This window comes from Artemia franciscana, chromosome 11, assembly GCF_032884065.1.
Source record: "Artemia franciscana chromosome 11, ASM3288406v1, whole genome shotgun sequence".
In the NCBI taxonomy this organism is placed as follows: domain Eukaryota; kingdom Metazoa; phylum Arthropoda; class Branchiopoda; order Anostraca; family Artemiidae; genus Artemia; species Artemia franciscana.
This window is the reverse complement of record NC_088873.1, coordinates 39,063,596-39,077,718: the sequence shown is the minus strand read 5'-3', so window position 1 is coordinate 39,077,718 and position 14,123 is coordinate 39,063,596. Positions and strand designations below refer to the sequence as shown.

The following is a 14,123-nucleotide window of genomic DNA, read 5'->3' as shown; positions in this document are numbered from 1 at the left end:
GTTTACAATTATTTTAAATAAAAATTCAAATTAAATGATCAAAGTGGTGCAAAAAGGTAAAAACTCTGTACTTGAGCCCTAAAATAAACCTTGGCTATTCCCAACAATACTTTGGAGAAAAACTGTTGTACTACAATGGAAAAATAACCAAAGTGCTGTCCTGCACTTTGGTCATAACTATCTTAGCAGCAAACAGAATTTTAAGAAAATGTTGAACACATTTCTTTTACCTAGTAAATTTCACCAAACAGGACTAAAATTCTATCAGCACGTCTCTCTGAATTGCAAGTTTAAACTGACATTTAATTTGTTTTTCTATCTACCATTCATTGAGCTCTATGAATTCAGTTCAGAGAGCTGAAAATTTAAAAAAGTGTATGGACAATCTTTTTTTTACTATCAACCAGCTAGTCAGTAGTGGTTTTAGGCCTCATAATCTGGGGAGGGGGTAAGGTTACCATGGGATGTGGGTTCCAATTTTCTTACGCGATTTTACAAATCTAGGTTTGATATGTTGTATTGAAATACAGTTTTGTTGTTATTGATCAACATAAAATAGTAGCATAAAAGTTACTTTTCTGTATGAGTGTTTTTGTGATAAAAAAAATAATAATAATAATTATGAAAGTTGGCTTTCATAAGAACACTTGTATGATCAATCATATTGTTATGATTTACTAATTAGTCAAGATTTGCAAAGTTATTACCATAGCCCAGATTTACAACTGTAGGCTTCTGTGTCTAATAGAGATACAAATTCTAGGATTTTGTCAGGATTCTTTATGAGCTTTTCACTTCCTTATCTGTCAATTGACGAAATCAAAAGATGTTTTAAGCATTGTTTAGAGATTGTGGATCTCAGGTAATTTTTTACTCTCTTCATAATAGCAAAGCTTCTTTCAGCCATAGCGCTGGTTACACAGAGAGTGAGCAGAATTTGTACAATCTTTGAAAGATTAGAATACAATAGTCTTTGTTCAGGCAAAGTGAAATAGAAACAAAGAATTGTTTTGGTCTATAAGTATGTTGTAGTGATCTGCTAAACTGCTTATTTCAAAAAGTTTAATATTTTTCAGAAGAAAATTTGCAGTTAGCTCAGAAGGCTCATCAAATCTTACACATAGTTCAAACACTTTTGCTTTGTTTGTATTTCAGATGCAAATAGACATCTGTCCCTTTGTACTAACATTGCTGGCTTTGTTAACAATTAAAGCAAAAACCCAATTATTGATCTCATCAACACTCTTTTCCTAAACTATTCCTAGAAGTGTGAAAAACCTCATTTCAAGAATCTTTAAACATATAAGTATGGTAAGTCATTTTTGGAATACAATCAAAAACAAATTTAATATCACTAGAAACACCTTTCAGTAACTCAAAAAGTTCTATTAAATTTCATTTATTTTTGCTTCCAACTTTATCATTTGTGGTTTCTCTATGCCCTTACAAACTGATTTCCTGATGTGCAAAAAAGTGCTACTCTACTGAGAATGCTTACTGTTTTTGTCAGTATTTTCAGCAGCTTGTTAGCCTAACTTGGCTGCATCTGTTCCTTGAGCTTGTGATGATAAATGATGACTATACATTGTAATTCAATCCTTATGAGCCTCAGACAGTTTGTGTTTTTGCATTTTTTTTTTTTTTTTTACTGACGTTTTTCCAATGCCATAGCCTGTTTTGATAAATGTGTCTTTGCTGTTTCCAAATGGACTAAAAAAAAAATAACTGTATGGAAAGCAAAACCTTTAATCATGTTCTTTGGAGTATTCAATCCAATTAAATTTGTGGTACTAAACTGCAGTAAATCATCTAGGACAATTGCCCATTAATCTCTTTTTAAAGACAACATAAAAAGGCTGTGTATGCCCATTAGATATGCAACAATCTTCTAAAAAACAAATTCTATTCTTTTGTCTTGCCACTGTGTTCTTTTTTTTTAATGATGTGCTGGTTGTCTGAGCAAACTAACAAAGAGGTCGGAAAGGAAACTAATCTCCGTCAATTTTTTTTTCAATAGTCTGTGGTACCGAAATGTAAGTAAGGAGCATAGTAAGGAATTAACTCTAACAGAAAAATGGAAGTTGATGACAATATACATATCAGAAGAATTGTATTTTATGATGATTTCAAGTATTTGTATGTAAAATTCCTTAGCATTAACAGTGCTAATTGCAAATTATGAGCCTGACAACATTTCCATGATTTATAAAAAAGGGGTAAAACACCCCCAAAAAGAAGGTGTCAAACCTGTTGATAATTAAACTATTGATAGATTTAAAACAGGCATTGGCCTAACAGGTTCACATGAACATAAACAAGCCCCATTATTTTAAGAAGAGATTGTAAAGTCAACTTCAAAATGATCACTATCCAGTTGTCTTGCTTTTAGTGGGAGATTGTCTGAACTACTGATGTTGCTGGTTCATTTGTTCTAATTAAAAAATAACATTTGAAGTTGCTTAAACATCTCTGATATAATCTAAAACTTGAATATGCTGTAGATACTTCAAACAACAGTCACTGATAGACAACACATTTTCTCATCATATTTATGAAAGATCACTAAATGAAATTGTATGGTTAGCCTGAAATATCATATTCACAACTTAAATGACAACTGAAAAGTATAACATTATAACTGCAGGCAAAAGATGGAACAGACAGATGCTGGAAGCATAGCCAATAAATAACAACAAAATACCTCATGACTCAAAAATCACAAGATTAGTGTTCGGAATTTCCTATGCTTTGTACAGAAATGACATTTTGATGACATGAAAAAAAAATTCAAAATTAAGACAATTCTTTTATCAATTGAGCACCTTAATATTAGCCAAAAGATGCTGGGTAATATTTATATTAACAGACTATTCAATCTGTTAGTACAAATAACAGACTGAATAGTCTTGTTCATTTCTGATGCCGATGAATGTTAAATTTGGATTCAGGATGTAATTCTGACTATAGAGATAAGATTGAACTTTGCCCTCCCCCCTCTCCTAACATACAAATATATACCCTGAATTGATATATATGGGGATGAGGGTAAAGTTCATTTATGATACAAATGCACATTAAGTTTGGATCCAGGATGTGATTCTGACTAAAAAGATAAGTTTGTTTTTTAGCTACCAGAATAGCCTACTTTGTGGCAAATTATAGCTTGGTTACTGTGGGCTCTCTTGGAAAAGGGTTAGGTTATGAAAATGAAACTTTCAGGGATTGATCTACATATTAAAGTATGCCTCAGGAAGGTGTTTTGAAGTACCAACTTCTACTCCTGTCCTCTCTATATAATGTAGATTATTTTACATGACCAATAATATAAAAAAAAAGTTATCATCATTAAGGATTGATAGGGAGATAAAAATCAGATCTCCAAATAAAATCACTATTATATTTCAAAAGAACTTAAAAAAGGCATCAATTTGTATGTTAACCTATTTCATAGCTCAGTAATGGGAATATTTCCATACCTATATATCTCCAAATGAAGTCAAGCAGATCAAGTAGAAATCAAGTAGCAGACCTCTCTTAAGTGGACATATTTCCAAAACAGAGAGTAGACCTACTTATTAACCTAGGTACATGAACTATCCCCTTTGCCAGAGAACCTAAAGATATAAAATAAATTTTACCTTATGGGTAAAATTTATATTGTACTTAAAGCCCAATGAATTGCTGACTAGTTGGCTCATTCATTCCCTAGGCTACCTAACAATTTGATGCCTAGGCTACAACTTTAACAGGTAAAATTCTAGTTAATTGACTTCTTGCTATCTCAGAAAGGGTTTAGATTAGGAAAATGAAACTTTCAGGGATGAATCTACAGACTAAGGTATGTCCTGAGAAGTTATTTTGAAGCAACTAACTCTACTCCTTCTCTCTCTAGAGGGCCCTAACCTTTGATGACCTTTAAAATATGTATTTTATGAAAGTGAAACCTTTCAAGATAGATCTTCTGCTTAATTGAAGTACAAAAAAATTGTTTTCAGCTTCATAACTTTGCTCAATTCCATTTTATAAGGTTTTAAGGATATGCAAATACATTTCCTAAATTTTGAAAAAAAAACATTGATATGGCTCAAAATTCTACTCAAATAACAGGAATTGCATTTTCAGAACCAAAGGCAGAGAAAAAGCAACTATTAGCAGAAAATTAAGGTAGCATTTGTAGCATTTGACTATTTATAGTTTATTATAAACCCAAGCACCTAGAACAAATACAAAATATAAGCACAAGCAAGCAATGTTATAAATATAAGCACAAGCAAGCAATGTATAAGCACAAGCAATATAAGCATAAACAAGCGGGTTAGTCCATAATGCTGCATCTCCCTTCTTTTCATGAAAGGTGGTCTGCCTACAAATCCGGCCTTTTAGGTGGCCTAACCACTCTGCCGCTGCGGGTGTGCAGCATCACCTTTGATGTAGTGGTAGGGGATTTAGTCCCTGTGGCTGGGCAGTCGGGAGCGGCATTTTCAGGCGTAGGAACGATGGTTGGTGCGACAAGGGGTGGGTCAGAAGGTTCATCTTCTTCTCTTGGTAACGGAACATTTCTTGGCGAGGTTTTGATGTCTGTGCGGATTGGCTGGGGTGATTCGGTTAAGATGGGATGGGATATATCATTGCTTTTGTCCTGTGTGGTGGGCTGGATTCTGACCTCTTCCTTGGCTACGGGAAAGGAATGGCGGGAGATATGGACTCTATTTCGTTGCAGCCTGGAACCGTCTTCTGTCTCCACTACATATGATCTGGGGTTCTCATGGCATGATATGATTTTCGCTTTGGTCCAGGGGCCGTTTGTTTTCTTCTGGATAAAAACTTGGTCTTCCAGTTGAGGTTCACGTAGCGGTTTCGCAGTCTTATCGTGATAGCGTTTCTGTCTTTCCTGTTCCTTCGATCTGTGTTGTAGGAAGGTCTGAAGGGGGGTGACTCTTGGTTTTAGCTGGTTGTATGTTGATGGTAGGACTGACCGTAGCTGGCGGCTCATGAGGAGTTGAGCAGGTGAGGCATGGCCGTCAACTGGGTTGTTTCTATATTCTAGAAGTGCAATATGTGGGTCGTTTCCACTTTCTTTCGCTTTGGTTAGTATCCGTTTGCAGGTTTGTACTGATTTCTCCACCAGACCGTTTGATCTCGGATGGATGGGCTGGAGGTTTTCAGACTAATTCCCCACTCTTGCGCAAAATCTCAGAACTCTTGTGAGAAAAGTTGTGAGCCGTTGTCTGAAGTTATCAGCTGAGGGATTCTGAAACGTGCGAAGTTGGCTTTCAGTTTGTCGATGATTGCGGTTGATGTCTGACTTGACAATTTGTCTATTTCAAAGTATCTGCTATAATAGTCGGCAGTGATGAGATAGCAGGTCTTGTTCCAATCGAAAAGGTCAATGCCAATGTGTTGCCATGGGAGTGAGGGCGGCTGGTTGCTAATCAACGGTTCCTTTTGATTATTTGCTGCAAATTTAGCACATGTTTCACATTTTTGGACGAAGGACTCAATGTCAGCGTTCATCCCTGGCCAGTACACAATCATCCGGACGCGCTGTTTGGTTTTGTCGATCCCAAGGTGTGCTGAGTGTAGCTGATGAATTATGTTGGTTCTGAGAGGATGGGGTAGGATGATTTGTTGACCTTTCAAAACTAACCCATTGTGGATTGCTAGTTCGTCTTTGATATTCCAGAATCGAACGGCATCTGTTTGGCACGACTGGCGTGTACCGGGCCATCCTTTGAGTATGAGTTCTTTGACTGCCTTGAGTTGAGTGTCTTTTTCTGTCTTGCGGCGTATTTCGTCTAGTTTGGAGTTGCTCACTGGCAAGGATTTCATCACTGTATGCACATAAACTTCAATGTCATTCTGCATTTTGGTATCAACGTCTGGCAGGTGTAGTCGAGAGAGTGCATCTGGGACTGGGATATCTGACCCCGGGCTATAGTGTACTTCGATGTTTTATGGCTGGATCTGAATCATCATTTGCTGTAGTCGTGCTGGTGCCATATGGAGTGGTCTTGATAAGATGGTCTCTAATGGGCGATGATCTGTTGTCACGATGGTTTTTCTTCCATAGATGTAGTGATGGAAGTGTTTGCACCCAAACACGATCGCATACAGTTCCTTCTCTAGTTGAGAATAGTTCTGTTCAGTCGTGCTAAGGGCCCTAGATGCAAATCCTACGATCTTCCCATTTGAGGAGAGCTCAGCTCCAAGTCCATGCTTTGAAGCGTCAACCTTGAGTTCGACTACTTTGCATTTATGGTCAAAGAAAGCTAGATTTTCTGAAATGCAGCTCTTGATCTCTTTCATACTTGCTTCGTGATCGGTTTCCCATCTGAAATCGGTGGCTTTAGTAAGATCTCTCAGTGGCTTATTTTTCGAGGATAGGTTGGGTATGTATTTTGATAGGAAGTTGAGCATTCCTAATAGTGTCTGTAGCTCTTCTTTAGACTGTGGGCTTGGCATGTCTTGTATAGCCCTAATCTTTTCTGGGTCTGGTTTTATCCCGTCTCTGCTAATGATATGTCCAAAGTACTTGACTTTGTCTTTGGAAAATTTGCATTTTTCACTGTTGAAGCGGATTCTTTTTTTTTCTGGCTCTTCTAAGAACGGCGGATAGTCTCTGGTCGTGCTCCTCGCGGTTCTTTCCATATACCAGAATATCATCTACAAGTATTCTGATACCTTCCAATCCTTCAAACGCCTCTTCCATTTTCTTTGGAACTCGTCTTGTGCAGACACTAGGCCAAAGGGGTATCTCTTCCATCTGTATTGGCTGTAGATAGTGCTGAAGGTTGTATAGTAGGAGGATCGCGTGGAAAGTGGGAGTATCCAGTAGCCTGAGCGGGCATCAAGCCTGCTGAATACTGCTGCTCCATCCAGTTCAGCAACAGCATCCTCAAAAGATGGGACCGGATAGTAGGGGCGTTTTATCACCTTGTTCAGGTCAACAGGATCGATGCATAGTCTCACACCACCATCTTTTTTCTCCACCATGACCATGGCATTAACCCAGTCTGTTGGCTCACTGACCTTTTGATGATATCGAGACTTTCTAGGCGCTCCAACTCGGTCTTGAGCTTCTGCTAGCGGTATTTTCCTAGCTGGATGTACTGTGGGTGTTGCATTGTCTTTTAAGTATATTTCACACTCTGTTTCGAGTTTGCCTATACCCTTGAAAACATCACTATATTTGCTGACTGGTGATTTTTCAATGTTCAGAACAAGCTTGATCAGGTTCATGTCTTTGCTTGCTTTAAACCCAATTATAGGTGTGGTGTTTGACTCAACCACATAAAAGGTGAGTTGCTGTGTAGGCCCATTTTTGTAGTGACAAGGAATATTGCAGACTCCTACATAGGGTATTGTCGATCCACAGTAGCTGGTGAGGCGTTGCGTGGCTTTCAGCAGCTTTGGCTTTGGCGACAGCTTGTCCAGGTACTGTGAAGGCAGGATGTTGACCTGAGCACCCGTATTGATCTTGAAATCAATGTGGATCTGCCCACAAACAGAAATCTCAGCAAAGATTTCATCCTTGCTGGAGTCCTTGTTGATGGCATACAGGAACACCTCTGTTTCTTCCTGGTTGTACAGGTCACTGGTGAATGCTGGAGTGTTTGTGGCCTCATTTCCAATGATATTCACCGCCTTACTTTTGCAGACTTTTGCAAAATGGTTTTGTTTTTTACACTTGGCACATGTTTTCCCTTTTGCAGGACACACATGCTGGGGTGAGTAATTTCCGCCACAAAAGTAGCACTCTGTCTTTTTAAGTGAGAAGCTGGAGCAACTCTTTGCAACAGCATCCACTTCTTGTTTTATTTCCTTTTGTTCGAATGTCTTTAGTTGTGCTTGGGTTGACTTGTGAGCTCGACATATTGTGACAGCTTGGGCCAGAGTAAGGCTGTCACCGATGGCTAATAGTTTTTCATGTAGTTTAGGATTTCTGACTCCACTAACTATTTTGTCTCTTACCATCTCACTTTCACTTAAGTATCCGCATGGTTTAACTAGAATCTTGAGCTCTGTTATGTATTTGTCAGTACTTTCTGTGTTGTTCTGGTCTCTTTTCTGAAAAACATAGTGGGAGAACACTTGATTCTTTTTGGGAGCAGCATAGTCTCTAAACTTCTTGAAGTAGATCTCAATTTTGTCCTTCTCTTCATCCGCAAGCTCAAAAGTGCTGAAGATTTCTCTGCCTTGTGCACCAACCCAGATTAAGAGGTAGGCACATGCTACTTTCTCAGACTTGTCAGCAAGGGGGCCTTGGCACATAAGCTTTGCGTGGTTTTTGAATGCAGTCCATTCTGAGTTGAGGTTGTCTGCATTCCAGTTTATTGACAGGTAGGTGATCTCCATGACGTCTGACACCATGTAGCATTTGACTATTTATAGTTTATTATAAACCCAAGCACCTAGAACAAATACAAAATATAAGCACAAGCAAGCAATGTTATAAATATAAGCACAAGCAAGCAATGTATAAGCACAAGCAATATAAGCATAAACAAGCGGGTTAGTCCATAATGCTGCAGATCCAGGATGTGATTCTGACTAAAAAGATAAGTTTGTTTTTTAGCTACCAGAATAGCCTACAATGTGGCAAATTATAGCTTGGTTACTGTTGGCTCTCTTGGAAAAGGGTTAGGTTATGAAAATGAAACTTTCAGGGATTGATCTACATATTAAAGTATGCCTCAGGAAGGTGTTTTGAAGTACCAACTTCTACTCCTGTCCTCTCTATATAATGTAGATTATTTTACATGACCAATAATATAAAAAAAAAAGTTATCATCATTAAGGATTGATAGGGAGATAAAAATCAGATCTCCAAATAAAATCACTATTATATTTCAAAAGAACTTAAAAAAGGCATCAATTTATATGTTAACCTATTTCATAGCTCAGTAATGGGAATATTTCCATATCTATATATCTCCAAATGAAGTCAAGTAGATCAAGTAGAAATCAAGTAGCAGACCTCTCTTAAGTGGACATATTTCCAAAACAGAGAGTAGACCTACTTATTAACCTAGGTACATGAACTATCCCCTTTGCCAGAGAACCTAAAGATATAAATTAAATTTTACCTTATGGGTAAAATTTATATTGTACTTAAATCCCAATGGATTGCTGACTAGTTGGCTCATTCATTCCCTAGGCTACCTAACAATTTGATGCCTAGGCTACAACTTTAACAGGTAAAATTCTAGTTAATTGACTTCTTGCTATCTCAGAAAGGGTTTAGATTAGGAAAATGAAACTTTCAGGGATGAATCTACAGACTAAGGTATGTCCTGGGAAGTTATTTTGAAGCAACTAACTCTACTCCTTCTCTCTCTAGAGGGCCCTAACCTTTGATGACCTTTAAAATATGTATTTTATGAAAGTGAAACCTTTCAAGATAGATCTTCTGCTTAATTGAAGTACAACAAAATTGTTTTCAGCTTCATAACTTTGCTCAATTCCATTTTATAAGGTTTTAAGGATATGCAAATACATTTCCTAAATTTTGAAAAAAAAACATTGATATGGCTCAAAATTCTACTCAAATAACAGGAATTGCATTTTCAGAACCAAAGGCAGAGAAAAAGCAACTACTAGCAGAAAATTAAGGTAAAATGTTCTTTTGTCAAAATTTCAATAAGTATAGACCTGTCATGTAGACAAATTTCAGGGCCCTCTAGAGGGAGAAGGAGTGGGAGTGGGTACTTTAAAATACCTTCCCAGGACATGCTTTAGCCTGTAGACCCATCCCTGAAAGTTTCATTTTCCTAACCTAAACTCTTTCCAAGGCAGCAAGAAGTCAATTAACTAGAATTTTACCCTTTAACGCAAACTTAAAGCTATAAATAGTGCCTAAATACAAAGAAAAATTTCGGTCCTACAGTACTACCTCAAGAAACAGCGAGTTAATAAAGCAGTTACAGAGAATTCTTCAGTCGAAAAAACCACATTGCCTATTCTTTGAAACTTCATCGGATCCACGCTTTTGCTAATAAAAAGGCAGCGCCTTTAACTCGCCATCTATTGTTTTTTCTATGTTTGAACCAAGGACAAAATGTTTGCAATACAGACGTCTAACTGAATGAATATTATTGCTCCAATGAATTTGGTGCTTGTGCTCGTCGATCAACAGTTTCCCAGGCTTCTACAATGCATGAACGTCATCATACGTAGCTTAACGACACCCAAGTACCTGACCCTTTTTAACATAATAAGATAGAGCAGTAAGACCTCCGTATTATATTAAATAAAAAAAACAACAAGTTTGTTTTAACTGAAAGTAAGGAGCGATATTAATACTTAAAAAGAACAGAAATTAGTCTGTATATGAAAGGGGCGGATGCCTCCTCAACGCCCCACTCTTTAACCTAAAGTTTTTTATTGTTTTAAAAAGTAGAGTTGAGAGAAACAGTACAACTTTAGCGTATTGAGTGGGGCGTTGAGGAGGGAACAGCCCCTTTCATATACGGACTAATTTCTGTTCGTTTTAAGTTTTAATATCGCTTCTTACTTTCAGCTAAAAAAATATTGTATTTTGTATTTAATTTCTAAACGTTTTTGAATTAATGCATGTTTTGATTTTGGCTTTCCGCACATGAATAATTAAAACGATAATTTGCATGTTAGCTTATTTTTATGGCCAAATGGCTTTCTCATAGTTTTGATCGGAAGACTTTTAGAAAAAAGGAGCAAGGGAGTATACCTAGTTACCCTCCAATTTTTTTGGTTATTTAAAAAGGAAACTGCAACTTTTAATTTTTTACGAACGTTTTTATTAGTAAAAATATGCGTAACTTACTAATTAACTTTTGTAACGAACTTCTATATTCGTATGTTTTTATTACGTATATGAGGGGTTCGCCCCCTCGTCAATACCTCGCTCTTTACACTAAAGCTTAAATCTTGTCCCCAATTCCTTAACAATGACCCCTGAATCACAATGGCCGTAGAATAAATAGTTGAAATGAATAAAATGACTTTAGCGTAAAGAACGAGGTATTAGGAGGAGGTGAACCCCTCATATATTGTAATAATTTCTGTTCGTTTTAATTTTTAATTCTGCTCTTTACTTTCAGTTGAAAAAACTTTTTCATATTTATTTTATCATTGTTCTGTAAAAAAAAAATGCTGAAAAATCCTGCAACCCCTTCATGAAACTTTTCTTTCCCCATAAAAAATTTCTCCATGGAAAATTCCCCCCGTATAAACCCTTCCCCAACCAAAAACATCCCCCTGAAAGCGTCTGCACACTTCCCAATAACCACTACTATGTGTAAACACTGGTCAAAGTTTGTAATTTGTAGCCCCTGCCACGGGGACTGTGGGGGAGTAAGTCGTCCCCAAAGAAATAGCTATTCTTAGAAGAGAAGTTTCTGATAGAAACCTATTTCTAATATAACCTATTTAATAGAAGTTTTTCGACTATTCTGAATAAAATAGCTATCTCAGAATTTTGATCCGGTGACTTTGAGAAAAAAAATGAGCGTTGGAGGGGGAAATGGTGTCCTCCAATATTTTTTGGTCACTTAAAAAGGGCAATAGAACTTTTAATTTCCGTTCGAATTAGCCCTCACGCGACATTCTAGGACAACTGGGTCGATACGATAACCCCTGGGAAAAAAAAAAACTAAAAATAAACAAACAAATAAATAAGCACGCATCCGTGATTTGTCTTCTGGCAAAAAATACAAAATTCCACATTTTTGTAGATAGGAGCTTTAAACTTCTATTGTAGGGTTCTCTGATACGCTGAATCGGATGGTGTGATTTCCTTTAAGATTCTATGACTTTCAAGGGGTGTTTCCTCCTATTTTCTAAAATAAGGCAAATTTTCTCAGGCTCGTAACTTTTGATGGGTAATTTTAAACTTAATGAAACTGATATGCTTAAAATTAGCATTAAAATGCGACTCTTTTGATGTAACTATTGTTATAAGATTCTGTTTTTTAGAGTTTCGGTTACTATTGGGCCGGGTCGCTCCTTACCGCAGTTTGTTACCACGAACTGTAGTTGGTTTCTGTGTTTGATAATTTCATATGTGGAATTGATATAGCGTATTTTTAACCAGTTGACGAGATAGATCTGTTTGAATCATTTGCCATTTCCTTACCACTACTAGTGGTTGTAACTTTTTGATCGGTCAAAAGTACAGTTCTTAAGCATTGCTATCCAAATTATTTTATTTCTGTAGGGTACAAAGCAAGATCTCACTTATTTTTGTGGCTGACTAACACTGTTAATTTTATGTAATCTAATTAAATCAATCTTCATTCGAACAAAGATTAATATCAATGAATAAATCAAACCTAAAACAAACAAAAATTAAAGTGAATAGTCATATCAGACATATGGTTAAAAAATGCTGCTATAGATGAATGAAGATGTCTAAAATGAATATAAATTAAACGAATTATAAGCTCAAACTTTTTTTTAAGTAGGAATTACGACATATCGGGGTAGAAAAAATGATGTACAGATCAATATTGACGTCTCACTTATAAGAACACATTTGTTAATGATATTCACAAAATTCTACTTCATTTTATTTTGGATCGGTTTTAAACTTGGATTAACCTGGATCAATATGTAGGCCTAAGTCTTGGCGACTGAAGATGTAGCCGAGGAGCTTGAGGCATAGTCTGAGGGTGGAAGATGGATCTTCTGACTGGCTACAACAGTCACGTTAAGCATAGATCCAACCCAACTAACATTGTTTCCAAGCTTCTTTTTAGAACAGCTTATTAGTAGGAGGTCATCGGTGTATGCTGAATATGACACCTCCAGAAAACCAAAAAGTAAACGGACACATGGTTACTAATCATACTTGAAATACAAGCATTTAAAACATTTGGAAAAGTAACACCCCCTTGCCTAACCCCACAAATATTTGGACTATTTGAAAAAAAAATATATATCTTATTTCAATCTCACACATGAATTAGAATACTAAAAACGTAGCTGAGCTTCAATCGATGAAGATACAAAGTAATCAGAAATGTAAAGAACAAAAAGAATAGAATACTAAAAATATAACATCAAGAATAAAAAACATAAAAAAAGAATTAAAAAAGCCCAAGGTTGTACAACACTATCAAAAGGTTCAGATGCGTCTAAAGCACAGATATATAATGATTGACCTCTTTTTTGTGCATCCTTTAAGAAAGGAAGCAAGCGCCTAATGTGCATGTTGACATGAAATCCCTTTTCTGAACCAGAAGTGTTAAGACTTATGGAGCCAATAAATATTGATATAAGGAGGAAGAACATAATCAAAAGTTTGCTAATGTTGAAAACAATTATCTAACTGCATAGTAACAATCTATTAAGTGAATATGGTAGAAATTATATTTATTTACATCCTTTTCCTCTCTTCACAATTGACGTAATTGTTCCATATGGGAAACTATCATGCACTTAAGAAGAAGAAAAACATATTTGAAAATGTAGTTGCAAATGGTTTACTAAATCCCAACAATTTTTATACAAATAAAAAAAAACTTGCACCATCAGTTCTAATAGTTTGAGACTTCAGCTGCTTGATCGAACCATTGGTTGTATCAGATGACGCTGGATTTAAATCGAGCGTGACAGTATAAGCCAGAAGACTGAAACCCAATGCAAAGATACAGACATTTAAATTCTAAACTTGTGTGCATCGGAGATTAAGGATGCTAGGTTTAATCCTTGCCCTTATCGATTAACAAGTAAATCTGTTTTTCAAGGACTACAGCAGAACTGAAATAGCCTAGTACTGCTACTATAGACCTGGATATAAAAAGGGACAACCGACCACCACCATGACTGTTGCTTATAAATACAGCCCCGATAGATTTGTTTATTACATGCTCAGACATTTCGCAAAAAGGAAACTGGTGCCGCACAACTCTTGTATAAGTTTTTTATACAATTTCTCAGCAATTTAGAATTTTTTGGCATTTTTGTCTAAAAAATCAACCAACAAATCAGATTCAATCAAATCAGGTTCAATCAACCAACAAATCAACAAATCAATCAGACAAATCAGATCGTCTCCTGACACAATTTGGTTTTCCATCATACGATGTGTGCACGCAGCAGCCGCGTCATCCTGTTTGGCAATTATTTAGTAAAGTGTTCATGCA

The 14,123-nt window shown here is 36.4% G+C and overlaps 1 protein-coding gene across 1 annotated transcript in view; it reads right to left on the bottom strand.

Moving 5' to 3' along the window:
* LOC136033199 (trimethylguanosine synthase-like) overlaps positions 1-9,988 on the bottom strand; it is a 46,815-nt gene extending 36,827 nt beyond the window's left edge. The window contains exon 1 of the mRNA XM_065713908.1: positions 9,893-9,988. Coding sequence (XP_065569980.1) covers positions 9,893-9,975 — 83 coding nt within the window. The 5' untranslated portion in view covers positions 9,976-9,988. The remainder of the gene's footprint in view (positions 1-9,892) is intronic.
* Between the last annotated feature and the right edge of the window lie 4,135 nt (positions 9,989-14,123).